Here is a 12033-nt window from a genome sequence, read left to right as displayed (position 1 = left end):
ACTGTCACTCACAGTGAAAGACATGTTTAAACTTGCTCTTTGTCAACTTTCCATAACTGTTCCTTAACTTCCGTGGGCAGCGTGTTAAAGAGATCCTCTTCCACCACAAGACCAGTTCTCTTCAGCTGTCGGCACTCACCCAGCTCCACCGGCAGACCTTCCAGACGGTTCCCTCTCAGCTCGAGCTGTGTCAACCCGGTCAGCTCTCCAAACCGTGACGGCACCGAGTGCAGGCAATTGTTCCCCAAGTTCAAAGTGCGAAGCTTCTTGCACTGGAACAGCTCATTAGGTAGACTTTCAATCTGTATTTCAAAGTAATGAGGGGATTGTGTAGTAAAGGAAAGAAGAGATTGTAATTAGTAATTAAAATTTTCATCAGCAGAAAAAAAATATCACAATTATACTATAGGAGGAAAAACTATCCAAAAGACCATCAATAAGATTACAATGAATATTGCAATAGATATTTCAGAATGGATTGGCTTTATTGTCTGACCAATATGCTTCTGGGGCCAAGGGTCAATATTTTGGGGCTTCCTGTTTATACAGTGGCTACCCCACCCAAGAATCTTGTTTTATGTTCGCCATTTACCATTTGCAATCCAATGAGTTATACATGTGGCAACACCCAAGACTCGGATACAGCTAATCAAACTAAGAAGGGAAAACAGAAGGTGCAATGGCGCCAGCACCTAAAATTCTTCTTTACAGATTCGGCTTGTTGACATGCAGAACCTGTTCATCGGGATTAAAGTAATGGCGATAATGATATACACACCCTGTTGGCTGTCACTGCCAGGTACTGAAGATTCTGGAGGAAGCCAATGTCTGTGGGGATATAGGTCAAGTTGTTATGGCTCAGGTCCAGAATTCGCAGTTTACGGCAATAAAACAAATGGTTGGGGATCTTCTCAATCTTGTTTCTGTTCAGGTACAGCTTCTCCAAGTTGGTGAGTGTGCCTATCTGGATAGGAATATAGGCAATCTGGTTGTACCAGAGTTTAAGGCAGACAAGTCGATGAAGGTGCTGGAAGCTGATAATCTCTTCAATGGTCTTCAGGTTGTTATCCTTCAGGTCAATTTCCTGCAAGTTGTGCAAACTGAAGATTGAGTGCGGAATGCGTTCTAGATCACAGCGAATGAGCTCCAGTTCTGTCAGATTCACCATCTTCTTCAGGCTGTTAAGCACCATCAGCTTGGTGCCTTCATTGTTGACAGAGAGTCTCTGAAGGTGCATGCCAACATCAGTAACCACCTGAGGTAGCTTAGTCAGATTGCTCTTCAGACGAAGAACTTTGAGCCTTTTGAGCTCTCGAAGCCCATCAATGACAATGTAACGGTTGTTCTCAGAGCTGAGGTTCCCTGTGAGATGAAGCTCACTGAGGTTCTTCAGACTGTAGATCCATAGGGGAATCTCTTTGATGTCAGTGAACTTGATGTGCAAAGACTTCAAGTTTTCACGCAAAAAAGCCAATGCTGGAGCTTCAATTTTAGCCGGTGTGTGATAAAGCCACATCTCTCGCAGGTTGACCAGCTGGGCAATGATTGGGGGAATGGTGACATCTGGGATGAGCTCCAGTTTAAGGACCTCTAGCTCCATCAGGTCAAACACAGTGTCAGGAATTCCACTTAGCATGAAAAGGTGCAACTCCAGCTTCTCCTGAGAGTTCTTAGTTATCCTCTGCCTGAGCTTATCTAGTGTCCACTCATTGTTGAGGTTCAGCTGCCTCAGCTTATTTTCGCTAACCTCTGAGAGAAACACAGCAAAGCGTTTGGAGTAAAGAGGGTCATACTGATCTATCATGTGCAACATGAATGCAAAGTCGTTCTTCACATCAGGAATGTCACTGTAGCTGCTCTCTTCACGTATCGACTCAAAGGAGTATCTCTTGAGTGAACGCCGAAGCATCCAGCATAGTGTGTACATGCAAATCAAACCATACACCACCACTAAGCTAATGTAAAAACAGGCTAAGATTTTAAAAAGCGTAGCCAATGGATGAGCACAACGGTACACGCTGTAACCTGTCAGACTCTCTATGTTCACTGAACAGTCAACACTGAATTGAATATCATGCACGTAATACCCTGTGTAGCAGATTATCAAAATAAACTTGATGACTTTGATGATCGTCTGACGGATGTACAGTCTGTACACAATGTCTCCTTCTTCAACATGTATGCGGAACTTCTTAACCTTTTCAAACAGTGCTTTTGCTTGTTCGCCCTCTTTTTTGTCCAAAACACCTGTCTCTGTTCTATCTACAATGCCCTGCTCAAGTCGCGTCTTCGTCCTCTGGAGCATCGGAACACTGGCTTCAACATCCTCACTGATGACAGACTCCTTGTGGTCCATTGAGCCGTTCATCTTCATTGGTTTAGGGTCACTCTCCTCAACCACAGTCTCTGACAGTGCTCTAGTTGTCCAAGGAGAGTCAAAGCATTTCAGCAAGATGGATACAAAGTGCTCTAGTTTAGAACTAGTCCGTGGAAATTTAAACCAAAAGTTGCTACAAGCTAAGAAAATCAGAGTATGAAGTAATACCAAGTATGGGAAATACTTGGCAAACCAGTGCAATCTATTCTCATAGCAAACAGCATCCACATAGTTATATTGGTGGCGGTCCAGATTGTACTGAATCCCTTTGGGCTCCAAGAAGAGTGATGCAGCAAGAGTAGAATTGAAGTTCTTCTTGCAGGTCTCATTGACCACCCATTTGCAAGGCAGGCAGATCATCTTGTCCTGGGTGACCTGCAGCGTCCCTCCAAACACGGAAATCATGAGCATAACAATGGAGATATAGTCGGTGAACACATCCCACCATGGTTTCAGGATGCGGTACGCTGGCTGTGTGTCCACAAAGTACCGCAACTCAGTGATAGGGATCATGGTTTATCTGTGTGGGGAGAGAGAATAAGATTTATGATAGAGAAAAGATATATAATGTAGATAGATTTTCCAAAAAAACAAGAGAAAAAGCTCCTTCTAGGCAATAACGTTATGTATCACAATGTAATTTTCTCTAGAATACCAATATAAGAAAGGTTCAGTACCCATATAATGTGTATATGCATTGTGCAAATACACTTACAAACAAATAAATAAATGCTGTTGCAGTTTACCTCAGATCTATGAAATGTTTTATGCTGTTACTCATTCTCTGTCCAAAAAATATTTTCTTCAATTTATAATTAGGACCAGAAAATAATATATCGCTATCATGACAGACATCTTCTTTTTTCATTAATATGATATTGCCATATCATCCTGTCATATGTCCATGCCTGAACAACTTTACCTGAATTAATATACAATACCAACTTAAAGTGATAGTTGGGAATTTTGGACATAAGACCTATTTTCCAACTCAGCCGGTGTAATGGAGAAATTTAATTCAGTTCTTCTAGTTGCCGAGTTCGCTGATGCTATGGCTAGCGCTAGTCAATGATACAAGTTAGCATGGCATCAGTGGCGGATTGATTCCGCTGCCAGAATTATAGTGGTGAGAAAGTAGTCCCTCAAAAATCCATGCGATGCGACATTCAAATATTATTCTATCAACACATATATGTACATCGATAGTCTGCCGTTACAATCGATTTGCCTCGGGTGCACTGTGGAGTCGGTATGAGTGTTTTTAATGCCATGCTAACATGTATCATTGACTTGCGCTAGCCATAGCATCTGCAAACTCAGCAACTAGAAGAACTGAATGAAATTTCTTGAAAACGTCTCCAGACGTCACTATTACACCGGCTGAGTAGGATAGGTCTTATGTTAAAAATTCCGAACTATCCCTTTAAGCTGCCAAATCAATATTACAATGCCAACTAAAAAACAAAAAGCCTGTTAACCAACAAGGTCATACATCAGCACATTAGAGATGGTTCATTTGAAGGGTGCTCATTTTAACAAAAAAATCCCTGTTGTGACAAAGACCTGTTGGCCTGACTTCACTGGGTGTGCCCATTATGGGATTGATATAACCATTGCCAAACACACACTTAATCCTACGTTCAAAGGGGCTTTAATTGGCCACAACATTCCCAATGTGGCAAAAAGGCAAACCAGACATCGCTAAAATATTAACTAAACAATTATAGGACTGTCATATAATAGGCATCGAAGCACCTGCATGCAGGATGTTGCCATAATAATTAAAAAAGGACAATCATGTGAAACCTAAATGTCTGATTTTGATTGGTAGAACACCCAAATTAGGGAACCAAACACTGATTTTTTTTTGGTACTGATGCCGATTGTGAACACCCATTTTACATCTGACAAAGAGTACTACAAATGTTATAATGCATTCTTTGTTAACTATTTCCTTACTTCCTAATTAGATTGAAAAAAAAACACACAAACAGCAATGAACCCACAGTACAAAAAAGTGTCTATGTCTAAACATACATTTAATTTGCCTCTTCACTTGTACTGATACAGGTACAAGTGAAGCAATTATTAACTCAAGAGTCCTGACATGAAATGTTCTTATCCTTCCACCACTATTTGCAATTCAATGACTGGTCTCCTTCATGCCAAATTCAATAACTATTTATTTGCATATCAGTTTGTATCACTGTATTAAATCACCATCTTGGTCAGGGCTCCCTTGAAAAGAGGTTCTTAATCTCAGTGGGATGTCCCTGGTTAAATGAAAAAAATATCAACAACAATAATAACTAAACCATCCCAGAGCAGACATTCCCTTGTTATTTTGTTCCTGAGATGTTTTTAACATAAATATCATCAAATTCATATACTTTATATACATATAACTAGAGTTCTGGCTACAATGCCTCATCACCTAATAAACACTTATCCATAATAACTCACTCATAATAAGGACAAACAGTTGCAAGCTCATATTTATACCTCACATGCAGTAAGACTAACCCAAGTTGTTATTATGAAAATAATGCAAACTAACTGAAAGCACACATGAACAACGCATTTAAAATGCAAGGAGAGATAATGCTCTTGAAACACTGGAAAACTGGTTCTACTTACAGATCCACACTGTGAAAAGCAATGTCTCCATACATAACAAGTCAAGAGGGATCCACTTCTCCTTCACTGCTGCTGTACATCAGAGCCAGATAAAGCCCTCAACCCCGAGCCTGATGTTAGTGTGACACACCCAGCATGTAAGCTTGAGAAGTCACTCTTCTTCAGATGATGTTCCGTTTTGGCTTGTACAACCCAAACAACACAGCGTCCAGAGGAGCCACCTTGCTCCCCAGCTCTCTATTCTTAGCCATTTCCGTTAATAATACCCAGAGTATTGTCTGTGGGGGCCTTGAGAAGCACCTCCCTCGACCTTCAGGAGGAGATCCTGTTTACCTTACAGAATCTGCTGTCTCCAACCAGTGTCTCTCTGGAATACTCCACCGTCACCTTTTGCACCCTGACTATCACCCACATACACAACAAGTATCTAAGAGTTGGCATTCATCACAGCTTGGAGTTTCTGAGGAAACTGTAAACGCAAGGAGTCAAGACGCCCAGTCTGATTGCTGGCCAGTGTGCATACTTAGACAGGCCCCAGTTCTTACAGTTATATAACAGTTCTTCCAATAAAACGGTCAGGGGTTATAGATGCTGTAGCACCAGCAGGTACATGAACTAAATAAATAAATAAATACTTACCAATTTGGAAGGTGTTATCTGTGCTCCAGTACCTGACAATGGTGGACCAGCCACTCTCTGTGTATACAAAACCTTTCATGGACCAGTGCCCGACTCGGCGCCATGAGGTTTAATAGAAAATCTGAAAAACATATGAAACGGACGTGTTTTCCAGGTTGTCTGCTATATTTATGTTGACTTAAATCAATGATAGCACAAAGGTATAAGAAAGAAACTTGTAAATGTAATTTTCAATGATAAACAATGCGCCTTTGCACGTTTCATAAGACATTCATTACATATATAACCTATATTGTCAGATAAGCGTGCTTTTTAAATATAAGTGAACATACTGATCATGACATCCCTCAGTCACCGTTCGTATGTGGGATGTCTTTGTCATCTGGCTAATTGCTAGCTAGCTTCCACATCTAGCATACAACGGAAAATATAAAACATATACGTGTCTCTGTATATGATTGAACAATGTGGCACATGATTGTTGACTAACATATAAAAGCAAATCAACCACCAGAACCGGTCACAAACAATAATCAGACGTCCTAGAAAATCACGTTAGCAAAATAAGATAGCATGTTAGCTAATTAGCTAACTTAGTTGGATCACCCGAGCTCTTTCACTTACTGGAAGTTTATGTACTAGCAAGCGGTGTTCATGTGACACCGTTACACGTTTCAAAATCCAGCACAGTGTTCAACTTACATCGTTTTTTTGTTTTGTTGCGATTTAAATCCAACGCTACTTGAAACGAACACTGACAAACTGTGTTTGCTGTTGCTAGCGGCTCACGCTAGCTATAGCGAAGCTGTGTGTGTGTTACTCTGTTTCTCTCTCTCCGCTGCAGCTCCCCGCCCAGCCGGGAGGTGGTAGCGTGGCGATTTGAGCACATACACACATCCGGTGTCTTTCAGAGAGAGAGGGATGTAGATGTTATGACAGGAGGACCTCATGTTTTGTTTGGCTTGACTTTCCAAATATATACTGCATTTTAATCTCAGACATGTTGTCAGTGAATCATCTTCGGGCTGCATGCTCATCCTGGGCTGTACTGATGCGGACGAACCGATTGTGTATTTCTAAAGTGTGTATGTCTACCAGCTTCCCCAGAAAGGACACATGGCACTGCAACAAGAACATCAGATCGTTGCTGAAGGCGAGAGGACTGACCTGCAACAATAATCTATCCAGCACACAATGGAATAACTGTACAAGTCGAGGCAAAGTGAGCTGCTGGAGCTGTCAACAACCTCTTGACAAAACACCTGCATTCTTCTGTGTGTCATGTAAAGTGGTGCAGCCCCCTGAAGAGAGGACATCTTTCTTCAAAATCATGGCCTGGTAAGTATTCTAGCTCAATACTTAGTACACTCGTTTTGTTAAAAGCAAATCTCATGTGATCATGTGTTGCCTCTTTTAGTGACCACACATTCACACTGGACACACAGCAGCTGCAGAAAAGATATCTGCAACTCCAGAGGTCGCTACATCCAGACAACTTCAGCCAGAAATCTGTGGTAGGAAAGGGAATCTGAATGCAGTTTTGGGACAAATAGAGTGGGACAGGAAACTGGGTCAGGACACAATTGTGATGTTTTTTTTTTTTTTTTTCCAGTTTGGCCTAGGAAATAATCCTGAGTAAATGCTCTTATGACCCCTTTCCTATATTAAGATTTCAAGTGTACTATTTCTTCTCAGTGAAGTGTAACCAATGTAAAATATAAAATATATCTAGTTGTAGATTCCCCCTGGTTAAGCATTTAAAGAATGTAAAATTGTAGGTACACCAGGAGCATGCATTGACTGCACCAGTGCCTTTATTACACCTGGCATCTGCATTTACCCACAGACTAATGTGAGGTGGAAAAAGTACTAAAATATTGTACTCAAGTAAAAGTACCAATACTTTGATTAAATATTACTCAAGTAGAAGTAAAAAGTATCTAATTTGAAATGTACTTTAAGTAAAAGTTACTTAGTTACTTTGTGTGGGGTGTGAGGGTAGTAGAAATATGACAAGGGGTCAGAAATCCAAAACTATTTTGGAGCTCACGCCTGGCGCGACACCGGATATTAAGTCACTTTTGCCGCGCGCCCTCTATGTTCACGCACCAGTGCTGGTGCTAATCACATCATCATTCGTCTGGTTCTGGTGTATATTTCCCCCCTGTAGGTCTTCATTGTGCTGAATTTTTATTTTTACTCAGTAACGGATAGGATTTATAAAGTAACTGAATACAATACTTGAGTCAATACGTACTGAAGTAAAATACAAAATCCTGATTTTAAATTGTACTTAAAAAATACAAAATACACAAAAAAAGTATTCAATACAGTACTTGAGTAAATGCATTTCGTTACTTTCCACCTCTGCCAAACACACACACAAAGTTTTCAAATTTTCAAACACTGTGACTCACATATAATGACCTAAAAGCAATAAAAGGCATTTTTAATTGTTTTCATTTTAATTTGCCCAAGGTCACCTGTTTACATTGCTTGCTTTATGTTTGGCCAACAGTCTAAAACCCAAATATATACAGCTAATTTACAACCATGGCAGAATCTTCAAATAATCATATTTCATTTGCAAAAAAATCTGATTTTGTTTGGATATTTTGAAAAATAACTGACATGACAGATGCTGAAATACTCACTGACTAATTTTCTTTTTCAAAAATGGATTACATAATTGAATAATTGGCTTTGATCAAGTGCATTTTGGATACATGTGAATTGCACTTGCCTGATTGTTAGCCCTGTACAGCTGCAATTTTAAAGGGACATTCCACAGATTGAACTTTGTGGAGACATGGTTACGTCATCAGGGTCATTTCAGCTTGCAAAGGTTATTTCACTTCATTTTTAAATTGAAACACTAATGGAAGCATGTTTCATATTATTTTGGCGGAGCAGTGATCTGTTGCTTTTCATGTCATTTATTCTCAGGTAGACAAACACAATGCACAATGCCGTCAAGATATGATATGAAAGCTAAACTCACATTCAACCGAGCGTGGTAGCCTGGATGCTTTCGTCTCACACAACCTGTCAAATACTGTACAGTCTCTGTTTTATTTATCAGCACCTCTGGCCATTTCTTCTTAATTAGACGTCTTCCAGCCTCTGGCTTACATCGTATATAGAAAACTCATTACTTATACAAGGCTACAAGGCAGCCACCTACTGCAATGGTTGTTATTACAGAAACGGCTACACACAATGGGCCCATGGGCCAGAGCTTGAGACTATTGATTTTCAAGAGCTGACAGACCTGATAGCTGCAAAATGTACTCAGATCTGTCAACCATTTCCAAGATATTTTACTTACAGTCTAGTTTCTACACATCTGTCATGTCAGACTTGCACCTGCATCCCTTCACGTGTCCCCAGACTGCTTGAATGCAGGAGTAGCTGTACATCATGCACCTAATTGACAGTATCATGAAGGATTGGATTTTTAGAAAACTGACGGATTCAAATGGCAGGTTGTAATGGAGTTACCACCTTCTGTGTCACACCGACCTGTAATTCTGGACAATGTTAATAGTTTTTTGTGTTTAAATGGATGTAAATGGACTGAACAGAACCCTGTTTTTGCAGAAGGAGCAGCAGTATTCAGAAAGCCAGTCGGCTTTCGTGAACAAAGCATACACGACTCTGCTTAAGCCTTTGAGTCGCGGCCTTTATATGGTAAGTGAGAAATCCATGTTTGTGCTTCTAATGAACACTTTATTTAACGCCAAGCTCCCTCTGTCTGTTCTATTGTTCAAGAGAAACATCTTCACCATCTGGCGTTCAGAAGTTGAGACGTGCATTTAGGATGAATTACTGTGCTACTGTTTTAGCTGGAGCTGGAGGGGATGCATATAAAGGAGGGCACTGAATCCGGGGCTCATTCTGCATTTTTTATGGAGGTGATGGAGATCAATGAAGCTCTCGCTGAGGCACAGACTCCAGAAGAAGCCAACAAGATCGGCCAGGACACAAAAGGTAAACAAGTATCTCTGCTCAATGTCTGCTTGAGTTATTTGAGCTAATGATAATCGAACATAGATTTGCACAAGAACAAGTGTTCGTTAATTGGAGCTAAACATGGACTATTTCAGATTTACTGGACAAAGCCTTAGGGATGTTTATTAAAATGCTTTACTTGAACGCTTTAGTTTTGCGTGCAGATGCGCCCGTCATATACGACATCGACATGAGGCAATCCCTCCATATCTGAAATGCTCCACACACATTGACCCTTATATTATTGCATTTGTTGTCTGACGTTCTTTTAGACCATTTTCCCTTTTGTTGGGTTGCTTTGCATTTTGCATTTGCGGTATTTGCCAATGATGGAACAGCAACCTTTTCACTGAGTGGATGTGTGGGCGCAGCTGCTTAGTTGAACAATTGGAGCATCCTATTGTAGCAGAGGTCTAGTTCTCTTTCAGATCACTTCATTTACATTACACTGAAAGTTATTATAGAATAATACCCAAGGTATGTTGCCCTACCTACACTTTGTGGCTGTACGTTTTCCAGTTCTGGTACCTTTACCTATTGTTTCCATGGTAACAGCAAGTGGTGTTTTATATTACTCAACACTTACGGAGCAGCTTCTGTGTGAGGAAACACAACAAAAGATCAACTGTTGTTTATGTTGAGGTACTGTATATGTTGTGTGTACAAAACTACTCTTAAATACTGGAAAGAAAGGACATATACGTAAGTGCATACCTCTGATATATAGGTTTAAAACCAATGAATGTCATGCAGATCTAGAATATATTTATCAAAATGATCTAAATATTTTATTCTGCCCTAAGTGCTGTATGATATGTACGTTTACCCATCTTAAGACAAGACACTTGGATTTCTCAGTTGCTCTTGAAGACGAGTGTGCTTTTAAATTTCAAGGAATAAAAAAAAAAAAAAAATCTCATGCAGAACTAGAACTGCTCCTCCTCTCTTGCAGGGAAACTGGCAGACCTGACGGAGCAGATAGACACAGCCCTCCGTGAAGGTATTCTGTTGCAATGAAATATATTTTCTGTTCCTCCCACTCATTCGTTTATGCTGAAGCTTATCTGTTAAGTCGCTGAATGAGTCATTGATTGAATTTCATTTTGCACTATCTTTCTTTCTTTTTTTTTATCTGATCAGGGGAGCTTCAGGATGCCCAATCACTTCTCGTCCAGATGAAATACTTTGCAAACATTGAAGAGAAAGTCAAAGAAAAACTCTGTCATTTCATGTAGTTTTTACCCTTTTTTGTGCCACACTATTTATGGAATTCTGTATAATGATGTGATTGTTCAAGTTGAATGATAAAACTTGTAGGTATAATGCACAACTGAATAAATGATTAATACATAATATGCAGCTTTTATTTATAACTGTATGTCTCCTGTGAATTTACCTAATTTCAAAACCTTCATCATATCCACTTGTTCCTAATGTGTCATTAAAAATGACAGAGATCTATTATAGGCGCTGATTAAAATGCTGCTCGCAGTGTTTATATAATTATCCTGACTATCAGCTTAGGATTGTGTCGTGCTCATGCAGCCATGGGGCTCTATCACACCTGTTTCTTGGGGTACCTTTAGGGGGAGACATAACACCTTGACTATCATCATGCAGTGAAGAGAAGACAAGTGGGCTGTATGTTGCACAAAGTGAAAAACACTGTGCTTCACTGAGGGAGACAAATTATGAAGCATATGGCGTTATTGCTGTGACGATCAGGCAGACCCCCCTGAAAGATCTGTGCAATTCACCATGAATAAATTGATGCACGTTGATCTTGTGCATAGCCGAAATCAGCTCACATATCATAATAAAAAAGTTATTTGAGACAAAAGAGCGCCACAAACTAAAACCAACGAATGATTTATCCTTAATATCCGTTGTATCACATATAAAATGCAGGAAATCATGTCCAATTTTGATCAGTGTTTCCCAGTCCTCAAAATGATGATGTGTTTTTTTTTGGTTTTGTACTGTTTGAATTAAAAAACCCTCAGCCTGATAAATCAGTCATCTAAATATTTGCCAGTTAATGAAGTAACTGATTAATGATGGAGTGATTGATGGGATGAATACAACCAGTGTGCGAAATACCCATTAATAATTGGGGGGTCCCATTTCCCATTTGTTGCGCAATACTGTTTCACCACCCCAGGTGCCACCCTGCAGTATTGGCTATCTTCCCTGTCAGATGTGGGCTTGTGTGGGCCTTTTCCACAGCGCCATTTGGAAAGCAATTCATTAAAACAATAAAAATAGACAATTAGAAATAAAATAATTTAAATTTTGTCTGGTTAAAAAGGATAAGAAAGAATGCAAAGTGTATTATGTATGTAGATAATTTTTGTAAAACTGAAATTACA

The 12033-nt window shown here is 39.8% G+C and overlaps 2 protein-coding genes across 3 annotated transcripts; one reads left to right on the top strand and one right to left on the bottom strand.

The window, feature by feature from the left end:
• Positions 1 to 26: 26 nt before the first annotated feature.
• lrrc8ab (leucine rich repeat containing 8 VRAC subunit Ab) lies at positions 27 to 2890 on the bottom strand (the record flags this gene model as incomplete). The annotated part of the gene is made up of 2 exons (XM_083905487.1): positions 27 to 302; positions 779 to 2890. 2 exons carry the CDS (start codon positions 2888 to 2890, stop codon positions 27 to 29), a joined length of 2388 nt encoding a protein of 795 aa, XP_083761613.1.
• Positions 2891 to 6567: 3677 nt separating this feature from the next.
• hscb (HscB mitochondrial iron-sulfur cluster cochaperone) lies at positions 6568 to 10923 on the top strand. 2 transcript variants are annotated; one of them, XM_083905066.1, is made up of 6 exons: positions 6568 to 6991; positions 7071 to 7167; positions 9254 to 9343; positions 9568 to 9643; positions 10617 to 10664; positions 10805 to 10923. In XM_083905066.1, the coding sequence occupies exons 1-6, from the start codon at positions 6654 to 6656 to the stop codon at positions 10897 to 10899; spliced, it is 744 nt and encodes a 247-aa protein (XP_083761192.1). In that variant the 5' UTR covers positions 6568 to 6653; the 3' UTR covers positions 10900 to 10923. The 2 variants fall into 2 exon arrangements, with proteins under 2 accessions (XP_083761192.1, XP_083761191.1); XM_083905065.1 differs by having other exon boundaries at positions 9499 to 9643.
• The last annotated feature ends 1110 nt before the right edge of the window (positions 10924 to 12033 follow it).

This window comes from Microchirus variegatus (assembly GCF_963457635.1).
Source record: "Microchirus variegatus genome assembly, chromosome: 18".
NCBI classification, from domain to species: domain Eukaryota; kingdom Metazoa; phylum Chordata; class Actinopteri; order Pleuronectiformes; family Soleidae; genus Microchirus; species Microchirus variegatus.
This window is presented reverse-complemented; position numbering and strand designations above follow the sequence as displayed.